Raw genomic sequence first — 23,253 nt, forward strand, 5'->3', positions numbered from 1 at the left:
ATGAGATAGAGAGCGTTGTTCAGAATTTTGAGGTTGAGGTATTCATTTTGTACTGATCAGAAACAGTTCTGAACTCTCCAGCGATGATGCTACTTGTGCAATCTTCTTGTTGATTGGTAACACATATTTCCAAAATCTTGGAGAGGGAGGGGAGGCCAGTGATGGTCAGTAGTTGTGGAACATTTCTGGGTCAGTGTTAGTTCTCATAAGAAGAGTTGAAACATGGCCCTTAAGGGCATCCAGGAGCGAGGCTGGTTTCAGGGAGGAGTTTTTCATTAGAAGTCATAGAGGGGAGAAGGCATTCAAACGTTCTTTGGCAAGGGAGGGTAGAGCGGGCTCTAAAGAGAGTTTCTTATTGTAATGTTTACACAGGTTTTTTTTTATTCAAATTTATTTTGCTTTGCACACAACCAATACATGTTTTAACAATGAAGCATTAACCTCCCCCTTGACGACAATCATGTGGAAACTCAAAACAGCAGTACATTGCCATAGTCCAACAAGTCATCTCTTTCCTGGGGATCGGTCTGTCTGTCTTTGTTTCTGCACATTGCTTATGTACAATTTCAGGAAGAAGAATTGTGTGCTGTATGTAGTTAGTATGCTTTCCTGGCAGTTTTGTGTTTGAGTAGGTAGAGACAGTGCAACTTGAAATCCTAGTAGACTTCCTTTGCAATGTACCACTGCTATTCATATTTGTGATGTTCTAATTCCTTTCTTTGCCAGAGTGAAATCATCATGGATCAAGGAACAGATTTTTATGTCCCAGATAAGGTCATAAATGTGTAACACTTTGAGAATACATCATATTAAGACCTCAATGCATCATCCCAGATGGGTTAGCAGAAATATTTAACCAGAGGGTTAAACAAATGCTAAGGTAGGGAAATGGACTGAACCTGAAGCCAAAGATTGGTATAAAGTGTTAACGTTGATTTTGTTCACCCTGAGTTATTATCCAAGGTTCCTTCTTACTCGATGTTCCACAATAAATAAACAGTTAAAGACATTTAATTTACTGGTATCCCTCGTTTCTCTCATCCCTGCAACTGCAAGCATCAGGGTAAAGGCCGGACAACCCCTCATTTGGATTTAGAACTCAGAACCAGGACATATATTATAAGGCTGAGGAGCGACAAGTGCCATGAGTAGTCTGCGGGCTCAACAAACATTAGGGTTTCAGTGGTATTTACTTACTGAGGTGATTTTAGAGGTGCATGATCACACAGCAGACCTACCAGGACACGCAGGGCGACGGATGGTGTGCTTCTGCTGCTCTCCACCGGTTTTAACTGGACAAATGCACCAGTAATGTTGTCAATTTGGAAAAGCTCGGTATCTGTATATGAAATAGTAGCATAAATAAAAACTATAAATAGGCAAATCTAAAAACAAGAAAACTGAGTTAAATTTGTTAAATTGCACACTGATTCCCCTTGTTGGGCAGGACGTTTCGCCCCCTTTCCAGGTAAAAGATTAAAGTTCACTAGCTTACCACTGAGGTGAGTTACTTAAAACCGTAGACATTGCACTGTGGTACACCATCTTGTTAATATTCAACACCAGAATGAGTCTCTTCCAGGGACTCAAACTAAATGCCGCCACATCCCAAAGGGCAAACAGGAATCATATGACTAGTTATTGGGAGTGTGGCCATGTGCATTTTATCTTCAAGCAGCGACTTTTCTTCCAGTGTAAGGCCCATATTTATACTTTTTTAGCACCGCATTTGCGCCACTTTTTGACGCAAAATTGGTGCAAACTTACAAAATACAATGCAATACAATTGTATTTTGGAAGTTTGTGCTGCTTTTGCGTCACAAAATGACGCAAATGCTGCGCTAAAAAAGTATAAATATGGGCCTAAGGCAGATTTGCATCAAAAAGTTTACTGCCGGCTAACGCCATTCCAATGCGCCAGTCGGACGCCTTATTTATGGAATGACGTTAGCCGGCGCTGCGGCATGGTTAGCGTCAAAATAAATGACAGAGACCGGGCAGCAGAGGAGAAGGGAAGACTGGGGGTTGTGCGCCAAAGAATGGTGCAAGTCAGGTTAGAGTAAAAAAATATTGCCTCTAACCTGACTAGCGCCATTTTTTGACGTCCAACTCCCATGGAAATACTCCTGTCTTAGCATAGACAGGAGTCATGCCCCCCTGCCCAATGGCCATGCCCAGGGGACTTATGTCCCCTGGGCATGGCCATTGGGCACAGTGGCATTTAGGGAGGCCCAGGTTAGGCCCCCCTATGCCACTTAATAAAAAAAATAAAATTATACTTACTTGCACTTACCTGCACTCACCATGGATGGGTCCCCCCATTCATGGGTGTCGTCCAGGGGTGGGCGAGGGTGGCAGGGGGTGTCCCTGGCTGCAGGGAAGGGCACCTGTGGACTGCTTCCATGGTCTCCCACCATGGAAATGAGCCCACAGGTCCCTTAACGCCTGCCCTGAACCAGGTGTTAAAAAACAGCGCAAATCCATCTGGGCGCCATATTTTAAGGCCCGCCTCCTCCTGTGCATCATTTTGACGCCGGAGGATAAATAAGGCGCACATGCCTTAGAGTAATTTTTAACACGGGAACGCCTACCTTGCATGTCATTAGCGCAAGGTAGGTTTTCACGTACAAAAAATGACTCCAACTCCATAGCTTTGGTGCTAGACGGGTCTAGCGCCAAAGTATAAATATGGAGTTAAGTTTGCACCAAAATTAATTACGCAAATCCGGCACGAACAGAGTATAAATATGGGCCTAGGTGTCTAAGGGGCTGTGCTCAGTATAACCTAATCCCACGCTATTTGCAGTATTTAAGATGAACTATAGGATTAAAACTCAGCTATTAATGTGGTTAGTACTCATACAAACATTACACCAAAACCTTGGAGTTTGTTTCACACTGCCACGCCAACAGCATACCACACTCCATTGGCAACCACATCTACTATAAAGCAACACTACAATCTAGACAGTAGTTACCACGTCTCTAAGTGCACTACAAGGCAACAAACCCACACAGCTGGCTAAATAATACCAGGCCAACACCAAATCCCCCCTTGTACACTCATAAATCACAGTCTACAAAATGTACATCAGTTAATAACCACTGCTTTCACAATTGTACTACAAGGCACGAAATATAAAAATAGATGAGAACTTAACTCAGAAGACACATTAGACACATCACTTGACACCCTAATGTGTACAATATGACAGCCAAGAACGATAGCTGGCTAAATGCTTCCTACTCAATCTACATATCATAACTATTCACAGCGTATTAATTCAGACTTTTTACACTACATGCACACAGCACTGCATATAATCAGCTAAGTATGCCTCTTAACAGAACAGTATTTGCACACTGAGCAATGGACAATCATGCACCATAGCTTATCAAATTCCATGGCAAAAGTAATTTGGCATGTGCATTTATGCATGCAACATACTACAAAGATCGTACACTTCCTATTCGGCCGACTACCAAATACAAAAATCTCTCAATCAATACAGAACTGGAATTTTGCCACAGTCCAAACACTTTTGCAAAAGGAAACCTCAGTTCTGGTGCATTCTCAAACGGTAACTCATTTGATATGATGCTCCAACGAGAGCTCACTTAAAGCGGATCAACATGAAAACCTTTCAGAGATGTTAAATGCTGAGTCCCGCTCCAGGTAGATCTTGGCAACTCCAGCATTGGCTTCCTTTGCTGGTGGCCGCATGCCACAACTAATAATGTTGGCACAGACTACACGGCGTCGGTTTGATCAGTTTGCATGTAGATATTTTCCTGTTAACCATCTGGCGTTATTACTGGGAAAGCGAGGACTACGTTGGGACAAAGCTAAAACTTCTACCAGTCTTGCAATTTTAGTACTATCTAATTTTACTTCATCTTCTGCCTTTTCTTGGTATGAAGCACTTGCTGTCCTTACATCCCTCATCTTCTGTGGTGCCATGGGATTCTACAGATTCCAGGATTGTTCCAATCCAGTAGTTTTTACCATATCACGCCATTTATTTCACAGTTTGGACTCTTTTGTTCTTTCCTATTCAGCTCATATCTCTGTATAACTTGCTTTCATACAGTTATTATCAGCTTCTTACCACAGTTATTTTCACATTTTGAGTGTTGTCTGAAAATGTTTTCACTCTTGTTCAGCACAGTGAAGGAAGACGTATGAACATTCCGACATGGGTTGAAGTTAAGGGAAGTAAGACTAACATACTTTTGTTTGGCACACAACAGATTTGGCCGTAATAGTCCTATACCACTGCACTAATCCAAGTCCCAATAACAAATCAACTTTGTTGCTTAGCCCCCAAGGTCCAACAGACAGAAAATCTTCTAAATTATACAAACTCACAAATACAAATCAGAGAGAAGAACTCAAGATTTTGAATAGTCCTTGATCGTATATCACTATTTAATTAATTGAAATTCCATCTGTCTGTGATGCTATGGTAATCCTAATCATTCGTGTTCAGTCCATCCAATAAATTCAGGCACCATCAGTAGTACAAAAAATATTTAGAATGTATTCTTCAATCTTCTCTTTGTCTTATAACAAACAACATGTCAGCCTAGCCAACGCTTTTCTTACCCCACAAAGGGACTTCATTAGGGATCAATTATGGATTAAATCATGAGCAAAATACCAGACGTACAATTCCTCTTGGTATCAAATATCCATTGACATCTATTATCCGTAACAGAATAACACCGCGGGAGCACCAGCTATTCAAATCCGCAGGATAATGATTGAAGAATCTTGCTTAAAAAAGCTTTAATTTATTGGATAGACTGAATAAAAACGACTGTTACCATAGCATCATGGACAGATGGAGCTTCAATTAATTAAATCATGATATATGATCTGTTTGGGTCAACCATCTTCAGGCCATTAACGCCAAGCCAACGTCTAATGGGCCACTGAAAACAGTAATCGTAGCCCTCCGTAAAGATAGCACAACATAATATAACCTTCATAACGCTCATTGCTTTCTGACTACATGTTGTCTAAGGTCTGCTTCCAATGCTTCCTTGTATTTGTACTATTTGCCCATTTAACTCGTTTAATTTCTTTTTTATCTTATGATCTCTGGTCTGCACTTACAATACAGATTTCACTCACTCTACAATAAGAAAATATTTATAAAAAATATACTGGTTCTCACTTTCCGTCAGCTTGATGATTGTTGTTTGAAGGCTGATGTTTTCTTTTATTATTTTTATATTATGTTATAAAGCTCATTGATTGTATACGCTTGTTCTAGTACATTAGTAAAATGCTTTGAATGAAAAACACAATAACTAAAACTCTTTAAACCCAGAGTCATTTGTACTGTGCCTGCTCACTCTCATCTTATTGACTGTGGTGCTGTACTAAAGGGACACAAGCGTTTCAGGGATAGGGACCTAATGCCACATAATGGAGGACAGGTGTGTCCAACTGGTTGGCCCAAAGTCCGAGCCTTGCCAGATGTTCAGGATATTTAAATGAGAAGCATTTACACACAACCTAAATGCTTAAGATTTACAAAGTCCATGGTTATCCTAAAAGTGTGTTTATGGCACATCTTCCCACCCTCTAAGAGTTTTATATTTGTTTTATTTGCTTTATGTAGGTCTTAATTATCCTTCCTTAGGAATTACCTATGTTCTCACACTGGTCATTACTCGGGCCCACGCTCCTACAGGAGAAGAGGAATTTCACTTTGTCTTTAAGTGGGTCCTGATTCCTTACAATTTGCATAGTTTAGTGGAAAGAGCGTTTCATAAAGCTTCTTTACTTTGGTACTTTATTAAAAACAGTGCCTTGTTTTATATTCCGATACATATGTACATTCTTAAAAGGTTCGTAATTTAGCTCCAATTTATTTTCACTGAAATTCAGAAGAGCTTACTAAAATCAATACTTGTACATCCTATGCATCTCAGAGCTCCTACATCTTCATCAGGGTTCGCTGTTTTTATCAAACAATTATTCTCCTGTCAGTAAAAAGAAACAAAATAAATTTTACCATTATTTTTGTCACTAATACTTCATACATAGTAAGGTTCCTTCAAGGGGTGAGTTTCCTTAATTGCAAAATCCCAACTCCAGTGTTTTAGGCCAGCTCTGTAGTTTAGACCTAAACACACTCATTTCAGTAAATGTTAAATTTTGTGTTCATAAAAAACTTGGGGCCATATTTATACTTTTTGACGCACAACTGCGCCAACGCAGTTGTGCGTCAAAAGAGTTAACGCCGGCTAACGCCATTCCAAAGCGCCATGCGGGCGCCTTATTTATGGAATGACGTTAGCCGGCGCAGCTGACTGGTGTGCATAAAAAAAAATGACCCACACCAGGCAGCACCGGCGTAGGGGAAAATGGAGCTTGGGTGTCAAAAAATGGGGCAAGTCAGGGCCGAGACAAAATATTGGCCTCAACCCGATTTGCGCCATTTTTTTCGACTTCCAACCCCCATTAAAATGACTCCTGTCTTAGCACAGGCAGAAGTCATGCCCTCTTGCCCAATTGCCATGCCCAGGGGACTTATGTCCCCTGGACATGGTCATTGGGCATAGTGGCATGTAGGGGGGCACAAATCAGGCCCCCCTATGCCACAAAAAAATTTAAAAAGAATTACTTACCTGAACTTACCTTAAGTTCCCTGGGATGGGTCCCTCCATCCTTGGGCGTCCTCCTGGGGTGGGCAAGGGTGGCAGGGGGTGTCCCTGGGGGCATGGGAGGGCACCTCTGGGCTCCTTCCGAGCCCACAGGTCCCTTAACGCCTGCCCTGACCAGGCGTTAAAAAATGACGCTAAAGCGGCTGGAGGTCACTTTTTTTGACCCGCCCACTCCTGTGCGCCATTTTTGCACGGGAGTTTAAATAAGGCGCACATGCCTTGGAGTCATTTTTTAGACAGGAATGCCTACATTGCATATCATTAACGCAAGGTAGGTGTCCACACAAAAAAATGACGCTAACTCCAAGATCTTTGGCGCTAGACGGGTCTAACGGCAAAGTATAAATATGGAGTTAGCTTTGCGTCGGATTTGCGTAAAAAAAAACGACGCAATTCCGGCGCAAACAGAGTATAAATATGCCCCTTAATGTCAAATCGCAAGCCTCCTTAAGTACAGTGTTAATCCTAAGGCACTGGTCTTATTGTGCTGTTGACAGTCTTCCCTTATCAGCTCTCCGTCATAACCACATGGCCTAGCACAGGCGAAGTTGCCTTTAAGATTTACTGCTTCGTGGGTTTCAGTGCTGATTGTGACCTGGAATTCACTCCTAGGCCTGTAATATAGATCGGACGCACAGTCCCTGATTGTGCCGTGGCGTTTAACTTGGTGTGCCAGGCGCAAACAGGGACAGTGTGCTCTGTTACTGACGATGAGTTGCGGGGGGCACAGCATTAGTGAAAGGTGGACCTGCTGATTGAAGCAGCCAGTCGGCGTTTCACAGTGCAGGCAGCACCCCGGCCTGCATTTCCAAGGTGGAAAGAGGTTCATGTGACCCAATTCCCCCCTCCAGACGGGCACCCTCAGGTAGAGGCTGTGTCACCTCACTTTAGCACATAATCAGTGCAACTCCTGAATGCTTCTTTGCCTCTGCTCCTGTTGCCATAATATGCTTTAGGGGCAAAGGGATATTAGAAATGCCTATTTAAGATAGTTCCAGGCGCTACGTTCAGTGCTAGCTGTATTATACAAGAGGCCTCACAAGTGACAGCAGGCCCTCCTGTTATACCAACATGCCACGGGGAACTTTCTGCAACATAGCTGATGAGGTCATATCATGATGGTCTTTTCTGGTTCAGAGCCGAGTTCTTTATATGCCTGCAAGTCATAAAATCAATTAATTTAACCTGATATTGCTCAGAGTAAATGGAGGTTTCTGTTGATTTTAACGCTGGACCACATGTGATTGTTCCTTGTATTGCACCAGTTTCTCAATTCATCATACTTTTGGATCCTAATAAAGCCTTTATTATGCATGTAATATATGTACTATAATACCCTTCTATGGATATTGCGTTGTCTGTATGTGGATGGTAACTATTTTTAATTTTTGTCACTTTGTTACAGTCTATGTACTGCAAGTATGGAACACTTTGAATATTTTTATTTTGCAGTGTAGTCTGCACAAGAGTGCAGTCTGTATCGTGCTACCTACTCTTTTCTATGTTTACAATTGTATTGTGTTGGTTCTTTCTTTGATATATACTAATAGTGGCTATTTCAGGAGGTAATCCTTTGAATTTCTGATCGTGTTGAATCAAATCAGAATGTTTCAGTAGTACTCTTTCATTTGTCTTGACATCAGTCAATATTTTGGTAGAAATATAATGTAATAGAGGCACAAATGTCCTTTTCAGAGGAAGAGAACTCCTCCTCCTTGGTGTACGATTTTATACCTGAGAGGTGACAGGCACGAGGGCCCGGATAATAGCCAAAGAGAAGTATAATTACATACTAAATAAATTCGAAGTGAAACATTCGATTAAAATATTATTCACATCCTCTCTTTTCTGAAATAGATATAATTAAAGATAAAAATGCAGAGAGGAATCAGAAAAGATAGTTAAACATTGAAGTAGAGTAGTTTAACATCAACCCTACAAAAATGCAAACACATTCCGAGGCACAAAGGATAAAACTACAACACATTCAGATGAAGCAAATGAGACAGAAACTTTGGCACAATCTAGACTAAGAGTATCTCTTAGAACATTGCTAGACAGACAGCTAGCCCTTTATAACCAAGTGGAACAACGTAATAAATAGATACTGATTGAATCTAGTAATTTTGACAACAGAATTATAAAAAAAAAGTAGTTGAGATTATACGTATAAAAAAACACATTTTGGAATTATTTTGTCAGCGGGAATTAGACAAGTAATTAGAGGAAACTAATGAACCGGAGTGTTCTAAAACTGAAGAAACCAAAATACAAGTACCACAGGTATAATTTTGATTACAAAAAGATTGCAGTACAGCAGGTTTGCTTATGACCATTGCTTAATTTGTGCCAGTGTTTGCCGGTGCTCAGCACGGTACCTATTTGCAAACGCCATCACAGATTTGAGAATCTACCACATGGTGGCGCTGTTTGTTTATTTTTAAGCAAAGTTCATTAGTGGAACATTTAACTATCTCATATATCTTAAAAAATAATACCCTTGGGCTTAAACCTGCAGTTTAAAGTGACGTGGGTTGTGCCAACTGCAGTGGACCCCTGTGAAATACCTTAGGTCCTGGCACTTATTTTGTTTTATTTTTCTTATACAAATTAAACACTGTTTATGTCTATAAAAAGATTAAAGTAATGTGTGGCGTGCCTAGTATCTCTCTTGCTACTGCTGCTGAAATACAAATGCAGCACAACTAGCAGCTGTGGCAAAGCCAATACATCTGGCTTATAACTGAAAGTAAAAGCCAGACCTGTTTGCTTTGCCACTGCCTGTTCTTTTAAGAAAGTGTACATAAGGTGAGCCACCACTGCACCTACAGCGTTTGGCACACCAACAACAACAGCTGCAACCACAGCAGTGATCAGAGTAGTGATGACAGCAGGGACCACAGGAGTGACTATATCAGCCACTATGGCAGAGACCAAGCATTGATCACAACGGTAACCACAGCAGGGACCACAGCAACAACCACAGCAAACAGCAATAATGGCAGCCACAATAGCTTTAGCCACAGGAAGACTACAGTATCAACAAGAGGAGATACGATATTAGCCATAACAACTGTGATCACAGCTAAAACCCCAGTAAGCAACAACAGTGCAAACACAGCAGGGACTGCAGCAGTGACAACATCTGCCACCATGAACAAGAATATCAGAAGCAATAACTGTTGTTGCCGCCACAGCAAAGACAACCGCTACCAGCTAGGGAGAGACAACAGCAGTCAATCACAGTAGAAACCACATACATTAAAACAAAATGCATGCATATGTTACTTACCCTGTAAGCCTAGGTTTGTGGCATGCAGTGCTGTAGGTTCACATGCTTTGCATGCTCCTGCCATCTAGTGTTGGGTTCAAATGTGTGCAAGTTGTTTTTCTTCAAAGAAGTCTTTCGAGTCATGAGGTACACCGACTCCTCCTCTTGGTGATAATGCAGATGGGTATCGACTCCATTGTTCGATTGTTTTCCCGCAGGTGGGTGAGAATGGAGTGTAGAATATATGTAAGTAATGAGATGTCCATGTGAATATAAAGTAAACAACTGCAATGGCCGCAAGTATCCGGGGAGGAGGGTGAGCACATGTGAATCTACAGAACTATATGCCACAAACAGATGCTTACAGGGTGAGTAAGATATTCTGTTTGAGGCATGTGTGGGTGTATATACAAATGCTTTGCACAGACTGTAAAGCAGTCTCCCTCAGAAGCGGTGGCTAACCTGTGGATGTTGCAGTTGTTCAGAAAAGGGTACGTAGGACTGCTTGACCTCCACTGGCTTGATGGCGTGCCAAAACATCCACACAATGTTTAGTGAAGGTGTGCAGTGTAGACAATGTAGCTGCTTTACATATGTCAGTTAATGGAATGTTTCTTAGGAAAGCCATAGATGCTCCTTTCTTCCTAGTAGAGTGCGCTCTAGGAGGTGTAGGTAGAGTTCTGTTGGCTTTAGCATAACCTGTTTGAATGCACTTAACTATTCATCTGGCTATGCCTGGTTTAGATATAGGCTTCCTTTACGGGAAGGGGAAAAAACTACAAATAGCTGTTTAGTTTTCCAGAACGTATTAGTTATGTCAATGTAGAACATAAGGGCCCGTTTAACATATAATACATGGACAGCCCTCTACACAATTGAATATGGTTGTGGGAAAAGAACGGTAATTCAATTGATTGGCTGATGTGTAAATGAGAGACAACTTTAGAGAGGAATTTGGGATTGGTACAGAGAACCACCCTGTCCCTAAGGAGCTGGAAGAAAGGTTCTTCTAAGGTTAAAGCCTGGAGCTCACTAACACGTCTAAGTGAGGTAATACCAATTAAAAATAGCACCTGCAAAGAGAGGTACCGAAGAGGGCATGTCTGCAGGGGCTCAAATGGAGAGCCCATACGTCTTGTAGGAACAATGTTAAGGTTGCAGGTGGGACCCATGGAGGAATAATTCTTTTGAGCACCTCCGTAAAGGCTTTAATGAATGGTATTTTGAATATAGAGATGTGTTGCCTATTCTGTAGGTAGGCAGCCATTGCAGCGAGATGTAATCTTTTAGACGTGAATGCTAGTCCAGATTTAAGAAAAAAAGCAAGTAGCAGACAATGGGGGTCATTACGACCCTGGCGGTCATGGACCGCCAGGGCCGGGGACTGCGGATGCACCGCCAACAGGCTGGCGGTGCATCCAGGCCTATTCTGACCGCGGCGGTAAAGCGGCGGTCAGAAAAGGGAAACCGGCAGTTTCCCGCCGATTTTCCCCTGGCCTGAGGAATCCTCCATGGCGGCGCTGCAGGCAGCGCAGCCATGGGGATTCCGACCCCCTTACCGCCAGCCTGGTTCTGGTGGTTTTGACCGCCAGAACCTGGTTGGCGGTAACGGGTGTCGTGGGGCCCCTGGGGGCCCCTGCAGTGCCCATGCCAACAGCATGGGCACTGCAGGGGCCCCCTAACAGGGCCCCACCAAGATTTTCCGTGTCTGCATAGCAGACATTGAAAATCGCGACGGGTGCAACTGCACCCGTCGCACCCTTTCCACTCCGCCGGCTCCATTCGGAGCCGGCATCCTCGTGGAAGGGGGAAACTCAGAATTACTGCGGCGGTCTTTTGACCGCGCAGCGGTATTCTGACGGCGGTACTTTGGCGGGCGGCCTCCGCCGCCCACCAAAGTCAGAATGAGGCCCAATGTCTTGTACATTGGCTTTCAATGGATCAATGTTTGGAATGACAGTTATGAACAAACCTTTTCCATTTTGCAGCGTAGCATGCTTGAGTTGTAGGTCTACGAGCTTCTTTAAGGATGGTAGTGCAGTCAGGTAGTAGATTGAGGTAACCAAATTCTATGACCTCAGGAGCCAGATCGCCAAGATGAGAGCTTTGGGATCTGGGTGCCTGATTTCTCTATCATTCTGAGTGAGAAGGTCCAGTCTGTTGATGAGCTTCTCGTGGGGAACTAAAGAGAGGTCCAGTAAGGTTGTGAACCAGGGCTGATGGACCCAAGTGGGAGCCACTACTATCATTGTGAAAGGTGTTTGCCTGAGCTTCTGAATCAGAAATAGAAGATGAGGGAGACAAGGAAAGGCATGGGAAAATATTCCTTACCAACTTATCCAAAGTGCGCTGCCCTTTGATAGTGAGTGTGGGAACCTGGAGGCAAAGTTTGGGCATTTTGGCCCCTATTTATACTTGTTTAGCGCCACATTCGCATCATTTTTTGACGCAGAAATGGTGCAAACTTGAAAAATACAATTGTATTTTGCAAGTTTGCACCATTTTTGCCTCAAAAAATAGGCAAATGCAGCGCTAAAAAAGTATAAATATGGGCCTTTGTGTTTTATGAGTTGAGAAAAGGTCTATTTGAGTCTACTTGTGGGTGGAGTTCCCACTTGTGGACTTGTTGCTTAATCCTGCTGAGGAGGTATGCAAAATCGTTGTCTACGCCCAGGAGATATTCTGCTAATGGGTGAATGTTGTGATGTAGAGCCTGTCTCCAAATGGTTTGTGATAGATGAGATAATTGTGGAGACCGTGATCCTCCTGCTTTTGTAGATAATACATGGCTGTCATATTGTCCATCTGAACTAGGACAACCTTGTGAATGAGGTGAGGTAGGAATGATTTCAACGCTAGGTGAACAGCTTGAAGCTCTAGGTAGTTGATGTGGAGACCCCGGTGTCTGGCATCTCAGAGAGGCTGTACTGCGGGATCCTTCAAATGAGCAACCTATCCTGTGAGTGATGCGCCCATGGTGACAGTGATGTGGGGAACAGGGCCAATAAAAGGCAGCCCTTTCAACAGGTTGTTGGTATTCCACCATTGCAGAGATTGATATGTTTATCTGTCTATCAACACTAGATCCTGTAACTGACCATGTGACTGAGACCACCCTTGAGCTAAACATTCCTGTAACAGACACATGTCTAGTCGGGCATGGGGTACCATGGCAATGCAGGAGGCCATCATGCCTAAGAGGCGCATGACTGTCCACACTGTGAGTTGTTTATTTGCCTGAAATTGAGATAATTATGTCTGAAAATTCTGGACTCTAGCAGAATTGGGATAGGCTAATCCTATTTGTGGGCTTAGAATAGCCCCTAGATATGGCTAAACCTGTAGAGGATGTAGGTGAAACTTGGAAATGTTGATGGTTGTAGAAAAGTCCTCCTTTTTGCCCAGGTCACCCCCAAACGTTTTGGACAGATACTGGTGGTTACTGACTCTTGGATGTGCCCTGGGTACTGCTTCCCAGTCCCAGTGCTAAAGTGGATATACAAATTAGGCTAATTATAATTGGCAGTATTAACCTACCTATAAGTCCCTAGTATATGGTAGGTCATGTAGGTTTAGGGACCCCAGCATAGGTATTGCACCCATAGGTGCACTGCTGAGGTGCCCAGTGTCATTTTAAAGGCAGGCCTGCCTTGCTGGCTGGTTTTAAATTAAACTTATATGCAAATTCGACTTGGGAATTAAACGTACTTCCAAAGTATTTAACTATCTTATTTTTACATATAAGTCATCCCTAAGGTGTGCCCTATGTGCTCCTAGGGTTAGATGCCATGTAACTATAAGCAGGGACCTTATAAAAATAGTTTTATGAGCCCTGGTGAGGTAAATTAGCCAAATTCGTTTTTTCCCTCATTGTAGTGAATGGTCTCTATAGACAAAAATGGGGAGTCTTTATTTTAATTAAGAAAGTCCTCTTAAGTGTCAGATACCTCAAATTTGGTATCAAGTTAATTGTGATAATAAATCCCACAACTCACAATTGTTGGATTTAATATAACTTGTTCAGGTGAAGAGTTTTAAACTCTAACTGAAAAGTGGCCAACTTCAGCCCTGTAGTGCCCTTCTCTGACCGGGCAGCCTCTGGCAGCCTGGCCAGGCTGCCTTGATGAGATGTGAAGTGGCCTGGGCTGAACACAAAGAGATGTGCCTGGGGGAGGAGAACTCCCCTCAGCAGATGGAGAAGCAGGAAGGGGGTGGGCTGCCAAACTGGTCTTCAAAGGCAGGGAAGGACATTTGAACAACCCAGCACCGTCCTCACATCCTGCAAACCCAGACAATTAGGTGCATCCTTGATTAGATTAGGAGTGGGCAGGAGAGGTGTTTAGGATTTTTAGTAACACCAGTGGGTGGGCTCAGCCAGATGTAATCTCCAAAAATCAGTTTCAGCCATGATGGATTTTTTAGGAATGTTGCTCCCTAGGATTGATTTTCGCCACACTTTCCAGGAAGTGGTCATCACAGGGGGAAGGACCCTGCATCTGATTGGAGAACCAGGACCCCCCTGTTTTTCACCCAGGTGCAAGGATAAAACTGGCAGAGCTGCACCCACACCTCAGATCCCTACAAAGAAGAACAACAGGAGAAGAAAGACTGCCCTGCTGGATCCTTGACCTGCACCTGGACACTGCACAGTGGAGGACTGCACCAGCTTCACACTTGGGCTTCACCACAAGTTGTCTGGCTTCAACTGGTTCATGGAGGGACTCCCTGTTTGCTGCAGGTGAAAAATTGCTAACCAGAGGCCCCTGCACCAACTCCTGAAGAAACTGATCAGCTGACCACCGTCCAGTGGCCAATTTGGAGTTTGCACCAGGTGCATTCTGGGAGTTGTAGTCCGCACCCTCAAGGAGCAACTCAGAGCTTCTGGAACCTTGGAGTGAGCTGTGAACACCAAAAGAACTTCTGGAAGAAGATCTAGAAGTTTGGAGAAGTTTGGAGAAAAAAGCTTCATAAAGGGACTGACCCGCCACGTCAACTCTAGCCGGCTTGCCTCAAACGCGACCTGGCCTGACTTGCAGGTTTGTCCCGGTGAAGAAAATCTTTGAAAAAGTGACTATGTCCGAACGTAGAAAGTTGACCGGGACCTCTCAGGCAGTGTATCTGAAGAGTGCTACTGGGAAGTCAGATCAAGGTTTGCCCCGGTCAAAGGATTTTCATCTTGAAAAATTGCCTAAGTCCGAACGTAGAAATCCTCACTGAGGTCTCCCGCGACACGTATCAGAGGAAGGGCTCCAGGAGGTCGGATTGAACTGGCAACTTGGTCTCGACCAAAACGAATAAGTCCGAAGGTAAACTTTTGACCGAGGCCTCCCGCTTGCTGTAGCCGAGCAGGGCTCAATCGCGGTCAGCCTTAAACTTTGACTTTGCCCCAGTCGAGGTGCAACCAGCTGACCAGAGTGGCGCTATTCGTTTCTAAGCGCTAAAATACAAATTCTTTATCTGATTTTATTTGTTTTGTTGTCATTTTAAAGCAAAAAATATTTCCTATTTTTATAAATTGGTTTTGGATTTTTAAACTGTTTCCTGTGTTTTATTTAATTACTGTTTTGTGATACTTGAACACTTTACACTTTGTCTCCTAAGTTAAGCCTTGTCGCTCATTGCCAAGCTACCAAGGGTTGAGCTGGGGTTAATTTACTGAGACCTAACTGAACCTAGTGGGTGTTAGTGGCCTATTGCTAAGTGTAGGGTCTTACCTGCCCTTACCAATAATCCATTCTCCAACAATGGTGAATCCCAAGCGGTGGAGCAGATCTACTGTAATCTGAGTGTGTTATTGACACTGTTAGTGAGTGTTGGCTTTGATAAGCCAATTGTCCACATAGGAAAACACATGGACTTTTGGTCTGTGCAGATGGGCCAGTACCACCGCTAGACACTTGATGAATACTCAGGATGCAGTAGTGACCCTGAAAGGAAGGACTTTGAACTGATAACGTTTGTTATCCATGATAAGCCTCAGATATGTTTGAGGAACTGGGTGTATCGATATGTGAAAGTAGGCATCTTTTAGGTCTACAGTAGTCATAAAGCCGCTCTGTTGAACAAGTGGAATCACATCTTGCAAGGTGACCATGTGGAAGTGCTCTGATAGGGTGTACTCGTTTTGGTCTGAGATCTAGGATTGGCCGTAAAGACCATTTTTGGGGAGTTTAGGGAGTATAGAGAGTATACTCCTGAGCCTTGGTGTTGAAGAGGGGCGAGTTCCATAGCTCCTCACAGTAATAGCCTGTGAGTGTGAGGTGGAATGTTGGGAAGTGTTGTAGTATGCTCCAGACAATAGCCAAGCTGGATAACGGCTAACACCCACTGGTCTGATGTAATTGCTTGCCGTGTGGGTAGAAAATCTTATAATTGGCCCCTGACAGATGTTATATGATCAGGGGGTAGGAGAGAGAAGTCTTTTTTTGATGGAGGGTGTTGCTGCACACAGGGAGGTAACTTTACCTCTACCTTTGGCATTGCTGCTTCTGTAGGAACTACAGTAGCAGTCCCTTGGGGAGGTACTTTGCTGCCGTCGATAGAAGTTGGAGTCATCTGAGGATGTCGCCTTTGAGGTCCCACGATAACCGTGACGGCAAAAAGTGCCCCGAGGAGGAGGTGTCTGAAAGGCCCCCACTGCTTTTGCCGTCTCCTTATCTTCTTTGATTTTCTCTAATGTGGCATCTACTTGAGGCCCAAAGCATAAAAAGAGATGTTCCTTGTCACAGGGCATATTAAGTACGTTTTGTTGTACTTTTGGTTTAAAACCAGAAATTTGAAGCCATGCATGGCACCTGAGTAAGATGCTGGTATTAATCCCCCTAGTTGCACTGTCAGCAGCATCTAATGAACAGAGAATAGAGATGTTGGATATGCGTTTGCCCTCTGTGACAAGTTCTTGTCCACGTTTGTTATGCTCATTCAGGAGATATTGAAGGAGATCCTCCTTTTCATCCCAGTGGGCGCAGTAATAACGTGCCAGAAGGCACTGAAAGTCGGCGGTGCTCCAATGATTAGCCACTTGCACCGCAACTCTCTTCCTACAGCATCGATATGCTTTCTCTCCTCATCAGGAGGCGGGGTATCCCCCCTTGCATGCAAGTTTGCAAGAGGTGGTAGTGACAAGGCAGTCTGGTAGTACTGGCCCTTAATGTATATGGATCAGGTGGGGAAGGCCTGTATTTTTAGTCAACTCTGGGCATTATGACCCTAGCCCTATTAGGATCCATAAATATATCTGCAGAGTGTCATAGCATGCTCCTGACATGAAGAGATATTGTGTAGCCCTATCTGTCGTTGAGAGTGTATCGAAGAGGACATTCTCCTCTACAGGATCTTTATGTAATTTCACACAGTGGAAAGTAGAAGCTCTGGCTATGACCTCCTGATAAGAGGTAGCGTCATCAGGGGGAGGGGAGTGGTAGGATATACAGTACGTCCAGATCTGTGTCCACTGTGTCTGGTGTGGGGCTGGATGTGGATCTATTTTTGTTTAACATCCAGCTGTTCTTGGAGTTTATGAAGGATTGGCTCCACGGATGTGTTGAAAAGCTCAGCTTCAAAGGTTTTGGCGCCAAAGAAGAGTTCAGCTTAGGCACCAAAGCTCCACTTGGCGTTGAGGTGGTCAACATCAACGGCAAAGGCCGGCTCAGCACCGAAGGTCGAGTAGGTCCCAGCTGTTGTTCCGTGGCTGAAGTACTCAATGCCGAAGGCTTAGTCTTTGATGGAGGTTTTGGCACTGAGCCTAAAGGTAGGGTGTCCAAACCAGTCACTCAGTGCCAACCATGGACAGAAGGCAGTAGTGGACCGAGGGCCTCTGAGTGCAGATCTAGAAGAGCAGAATGTCTCTTGGAAGGATCCACAGGATGTAAAGGGGGAGGGGATACTGTACTTGCGGGTTTCTGAGCCAGATTAACATCCTCTATTTCCAAATTGATTTTGAGGTTGGAGACGGAACTGCCCTTGATGGAAAAAGCCTCTTTCTCCACAGCTGACTGCTGAGGGTGACTTTCCTCTTCTTTGGTATATTCTTGACTAAAGATGTCCGGAGTGTCATTGATGGTTCTGCCAGACATTTCCAGGCGACAAGCTTGATCGTCCCAAAGAGTTTTCTCCAAGTGGAAGTATTTGCAGACATCACAGTCTGCTTCCTTGTGTACAGGTGACAAACACAGGTTACAAACCAAGTGCTGGAATAGTTTGCGTGGTAATGCGGGCAATAACGGAAGGGCGTCCATTCCATCACCAGATGGGCATTCTCAGAAGACTGTGATGGAGTCTAAAGGAGGGCCCCGAAGAGCAAGGCCCTGCAGGGGCCACGGTTGAAGTGAACTGAACCAATGGATATGTAAATCGTTTGCAGATGGGAAATGTGATCGAAACAATACCAACTAAAGGAATGGGTTACGCAAACCAAAAGGCAAACCGTGACGGAGTCCAAAAAGAGTGAAGGCACGCTCGTCTGAATCCGACGGCAGAAACAAAACAATTGAGTTGATGCCCATGCACATTATCACTGAAAGGAGGAGTCACTCTACCTCGTGACTCGAAAGACATCTTCAAAAACAACAACTTGCACACATCCGGACCCAACACTAGATGGCAGGATTATGTAAAGCATGTGTATCTACAGCCACACATCCCTTGAACTAACTTATTATGACAGCAGCGACCATAGCTACCAGCAAGGCAAAGACATAAACAGCTGTCAACAGATCAGGGACTACTGATGTAACAAAAGCACTGACCACAGCTGCCACCAAGGCTGGTACAACATCACTTGCAAGGAAGGCATGGACATTTGCAATAACAGCAAGGGCAGCAACAGTAACAGATGCCAACACAGCAGCAACAGCTGCAAGCAGAGCAGGGGCCTCAGCACCAACAACAAATGCGACATTTGTAAGATTACACCAATGACACCTATTTCCCCATACCTGTAAATGCAACAGTGACCACAGTTGAGCCCTTTGCCTCCACCAAAGCCAGGATAACAGTGGGAACCGCAACAACATCTGGAAGGCTTAGAAGCAGGCTCGGGTATGGCAGCAAGTGCTGTAAAAACTCTTTGGCAAAAGTTGCCTGCTTTGTTGAGATCTGAACTATAAGTGTTGCTGCTAAAAGGAGCAGAAGGGACCACCACCGCAACGACTATCACAACAGCAATGACCAAGCTACTGCAACTGCATTGAACTTAGCAGGAACCCACTAGTGACCACAGAAGCAAAAACAGCTTCAAGCAAGGCTGGGATAAATGTATCGACCACAATTGTAATCACAGCAGAACAATGGCAAAAACAAAACAATGTCAACAAACGCAAGCAACACCAGTGACTACAGTTGTATCCAATGAAAAAAACCAAAAAGTGATGAGTGCAGTGCTTCAATTAATCTCAGCCACTTGTAATTTCTCTGGGTCGCTTTCAAGGCCATTCTCTTTTTGCTCCCGGTGCGAACACAGACAGCAGGAGGGCTCAACCATTGGCACATCAGTCTTGGTTCTGCTCCAGTAGGAACATTCTAGCCCATGCTTCGAAGCAGTGTCATCTTTCAATGTTAGCAAAAGCAAACCAAGACTGATTTCAATCTACTGGGACTTTTCACTGAGATATAGCAGAAGTCTTATGGCAAAGCAAGTGTGACACCTAGGTCTGGGCAGACCTGTCACATGCTGCCATCTCACTGACAAAAAGAAACAATCACTGGTAAAGCCAGTAAGTCTGCATTAAATGTGCAAAATGTAAACAAATGATTGGACAACTTTAACCCTAATCTCCTGCACCAACCAAAGAGCTCCTCATTCAATGAAAGGTTGTGCCCGCCTTAAAAGGCTGGTTGTCATCAGCCATACAATACAAAGCATTGTATTCCTAAAAGGCATAATTCAGACCTTGTTTCCTCATTCAGTAAAAGAATATTAAACAGACTTTATGGCCAACGCCTTTTGCTCTTCAACAGAGAACTTCCTCAGGGCTACTGTCAACTACTGCTGGTATAGTGATAAATGAGAGTCTCATTCCAGAAAATATAGTGCACACATGTCTGCAAGTGTATTCATAAACCAAATCACATATTGTGGATATAAAGAGCATTACTGAATGACAAAGTGGACTATCATGCATAAACGTATGATTATTTTGCCAGTGCCTCACTGGGATGTATTGCTCTGGATTAAATGTGCTAAAATATGGAATATATTTCTGCAAAGACTACTTGTACTTTGTTTATGTGCAATATGCCTCTGTTTCTGCCTCCTTTGTCTGTCCCCTGTTGTGTTACCATACACCAAGTTACACAGAGTGACAGCACAAATAATCTTGCGGATTTGTGTATGCCTGTGCATTAGTATGTTAAAGCCAGGCCTATGGCTTTGATAATGCTTGTTAAGAATTACAGCATCCAAATATAAGTGCCTCATTCTTCTAAAGTCTATTTGCTCTTTCTGAGCTGTTCACATAAAAATGGAGCTACGATTACAATGTTAACTAAATATATTCGTAGTAATTAGGCTTGCCTGACAGGATGGAATAGGTGACAGCAGCCATCAGTCCCCGGTCTCCATCTTCAGCATAGATTGGTCCTGGAGTGAGCTCCAAAGGAATAATCTACAGGGAAACATTGTGATAGAGTCATCCACATCAGACAACAGTGAGCCAGTACACATTCTGAGGATCTTGCAAGAAGAAGCTTCCCAACTTGTTTCCGCCTTTTAAAAAAGTATTGTATTTGAACAGTGTTGTAATGAATTGCTATTGTTTGTTAGCTACTATGAAAGCAAGAACATCTTGGAGAACAGGCACAGAAATAGCATATCCTTCAACCATCGTGCTGTATGCAATAAATTGGAACCACAATGGGTCATACAAGCGATCTTGGGTAGCGGACTTGTGGCACAATACACTTGCACTAAGACCTACTGTTAACAACAGCTACCCAGCTATATCCCTCACCAAAATGTTTAACTATATGGATAGTGCTCCGTAGTTGATTAAAGGCAGCATGCCGATGCACTTGTGTAGGAGACTATACGCTTCATCATGACGGTTCCAAAGAGGATAGGAGCATAGAATGGCAGGACATGATGTTCACGAAGCCTTTTTATAAAACCACAGGTTTGCAGTCATGTGGGTCTGAAATCTCAGCAGGTCTGTTCTTCACTTTCCAAGCTCTACCATGCAAAGTAGATCCAGCCACAGAACTGGCCATGTTTGTAGCTGTCTGAAAATGAGAAATAACTACACTCTGTCCTCAAGGAATTCTTCATCAACACTGGACGGTGATTGGCCACAGTGTATTCAGCCTGTCCAATGCTAATAATTTGGCTTTAGAAGTACGATTGTCCAAAGCCTCCCTCATGGCCCTTATTTCGTCCTTTGTGACCCTAATACTTTATGTAGATTGGCTGAGAAAGAAAACTGGCTGCAGTGTGGTTTATTTGGGGTTTACAGAGCCTAACCTGTATACTGAGGAAGAATCATGGTTTATATAACTGAAATTACCAAGTCTACTCATTGTGCTAGACAAGAATATGCCATGAAGAGGTTAAAAACTCAAACCCACTCTTTGAAAGATATTTATTCATTATTGTATTAATTCAGTGTCAGTTCATTGTGAGCGACTTGTCTGGCTTCCTTCATACTCAGCATCACTGACAACTGTGGCCAGTGACCATGCCACTTCACAAAAGTTGCACTTACTTGGAGGTCACCTTCTGTAATGTTTGCGGTGTAGGTTGGGTTCATACACACGTCGGTCCCCTCATGGGTCAAAAGCTTGCAAGGCAGAAATTGGGGATACTGATCGTCTCCATCAAGGACACTAATGTGGATTCGGGCCGAAGAGTTGTATCTTTCCTTAGTGTTCATTTCCTTTTGGACAAAAAAGCAAAGACACTTGTGTGAATTGGAAGCATTCACAATGGTATAGTTTACTTCAATAGACTAATGAGATGTCAAGACTTTCCCCATGGTACTTTTGTTTTTTTGCAGTCAGACAGTCCTCTTTGTTGAGCTGATATGGCATTGAGGGACAAGTATGTGTTTGGCCTCAGAATCACAATGAGCAACTAGGACATACACACTATCATTAAGTATTAGCACCAGTCTACCTTAAAATTATTCGCTGAGTGTGCACTGCTTCTTAAGAGATGGAGATAATCTGACAAACAAACCTTATTTTGGTACTGTGAATGGAAAACAAAATAACATATGGTACTCTGATGAATGAAGTATGTGTGGCAGTCTCCTCGCAAATAAATAGTGCAAGTAATATTTTGATAAGTTCGTAATTGTGACATTGAACTTTCATACATCACAAACATTACACTTTTTCAAGACACATTCAAGCTCCCATTTCTTCTATAGCCTACACAAAAATTGAGCGTTTGTGTTGGTGTCTCCCTGAATTGAGCAAGTACTAGGATATGCCATATTTGTATAGTGGCCATGTACCTCAGAGGTACCGCAAGTTACTTGGAGTAGGTCAATAGTAGATTTAACACAGAGCAAAAAGCATTGACAAAGCCAATAGGTCTCACCTTTGGGATCTACTGACTTTGCAGTGGTTTTTAGTGATGATGTACAGTATAAGTACTCAAACATTTTCCCAGGGGCTAGCTAAAAAGCATGGTCTGGGGTGAGGCTGAGGCTTAAAAGCAGACTCAGGTAAGGTAGCAAGTGCTATAAAAACTCTTTGACAAAAGCCCCCTGCTTTGTCATGACTTGCACTATGGGGGTCATTCTGACTTTGACGGGCGGCGGAGGCCGCCCGCCAAAGTCCCGCCGGCAGAATACCGCTGCGCGGTCAAAAGACCGCCGCAGTAATTCTGAGTTTCCCGCTGGGCTGGCGGGCGACCGCCAGAAGGCTGCCTGTCAGCCCAGCGGGAAACCCCCTTCCATGAGGATGCCGTCTCCGAATGGAGCCGGCGGAGTGGAAGGGGTGCGACGGGTGCAGTTGCACCCGTCGCGATTTTCAGTGTCTGCTTGGCAGACACTGAAAATCTTGGTGGGGCCCTGTTAGGGGGCCCCACAACACCCGTTACCGCCAGCCAGGTTCTGGTGGTCAAAACCGCCAGAACCAGTCTGGCGGTAAGGGGGTCGGAATCCCCACGGCAGCGCTGCTTGCAGCGCCGCCATGGAGGATTCCCTTGGGCAGCGGGAAACCAGCGGGAAACCGGCGGGACACCGCCGGTTTCCCGTTTCTGACCGCAGCTGTACCGCCGCGGTCACAATGCCCATGGGAGCACCGCCAGCCTGTTGGCGGTACTCCCGCGGTCGTTGGCCCTGGCGGTCCATGACCGCCAGGGT

At 44.0% G+C, this 23,253-nt stretch overlaps 1 protein-coding gene across 4 annotated transcripts in view; it reads right to left on the reverse strand.

Moving 5' to 3' along the window:
- Positions 1–23,253, reverse strand: part of LOC138288128 (cadherin-related family member 5-like) — a 291,068-nt gene that overhangs the window by 78,205 nt on the left and 189,610 nt on the right. For all 4 annotated transcript variants that reach the window (XM_069229388.1, XM_069229387.1, XM_069229391.1 and 1 more), the window contains exons 8-10: positions 21,646–21,816; positions 20,463–20,553; positions 1,239–1,339 (exon numbers count right to left, since the gene is read on the reverse strand). In XM_069229388.1, the coding sequence (XP_069085489.1) occupies positions 1,239–1,339; positions 20,463–20,553; positions 21,646–21,816 (363 nt within the window). The remainder of the gene's footprint in view (positions 1–1,238; positions 1,340–20,462; positions 20,554–21,645; positions 21,817–23,253) is intronic.

This window comes from Pleurodeles waltl, chromosome 4_1, assembly GCF_031143425.1.
Source record: "Pleurodeles waltl isolate 20211129_DDA chromosome 4_1, aPleWal1.hap1.20221129, whole genome shotgun sequence".
Classification (NCBI taxonomy): domain Eukaryota; kingdom Metazoa; phylum Chordata; class Amphibia; order Caudata; family Salamandridae; genus Pleurodeles; species Pleurodeles waltl.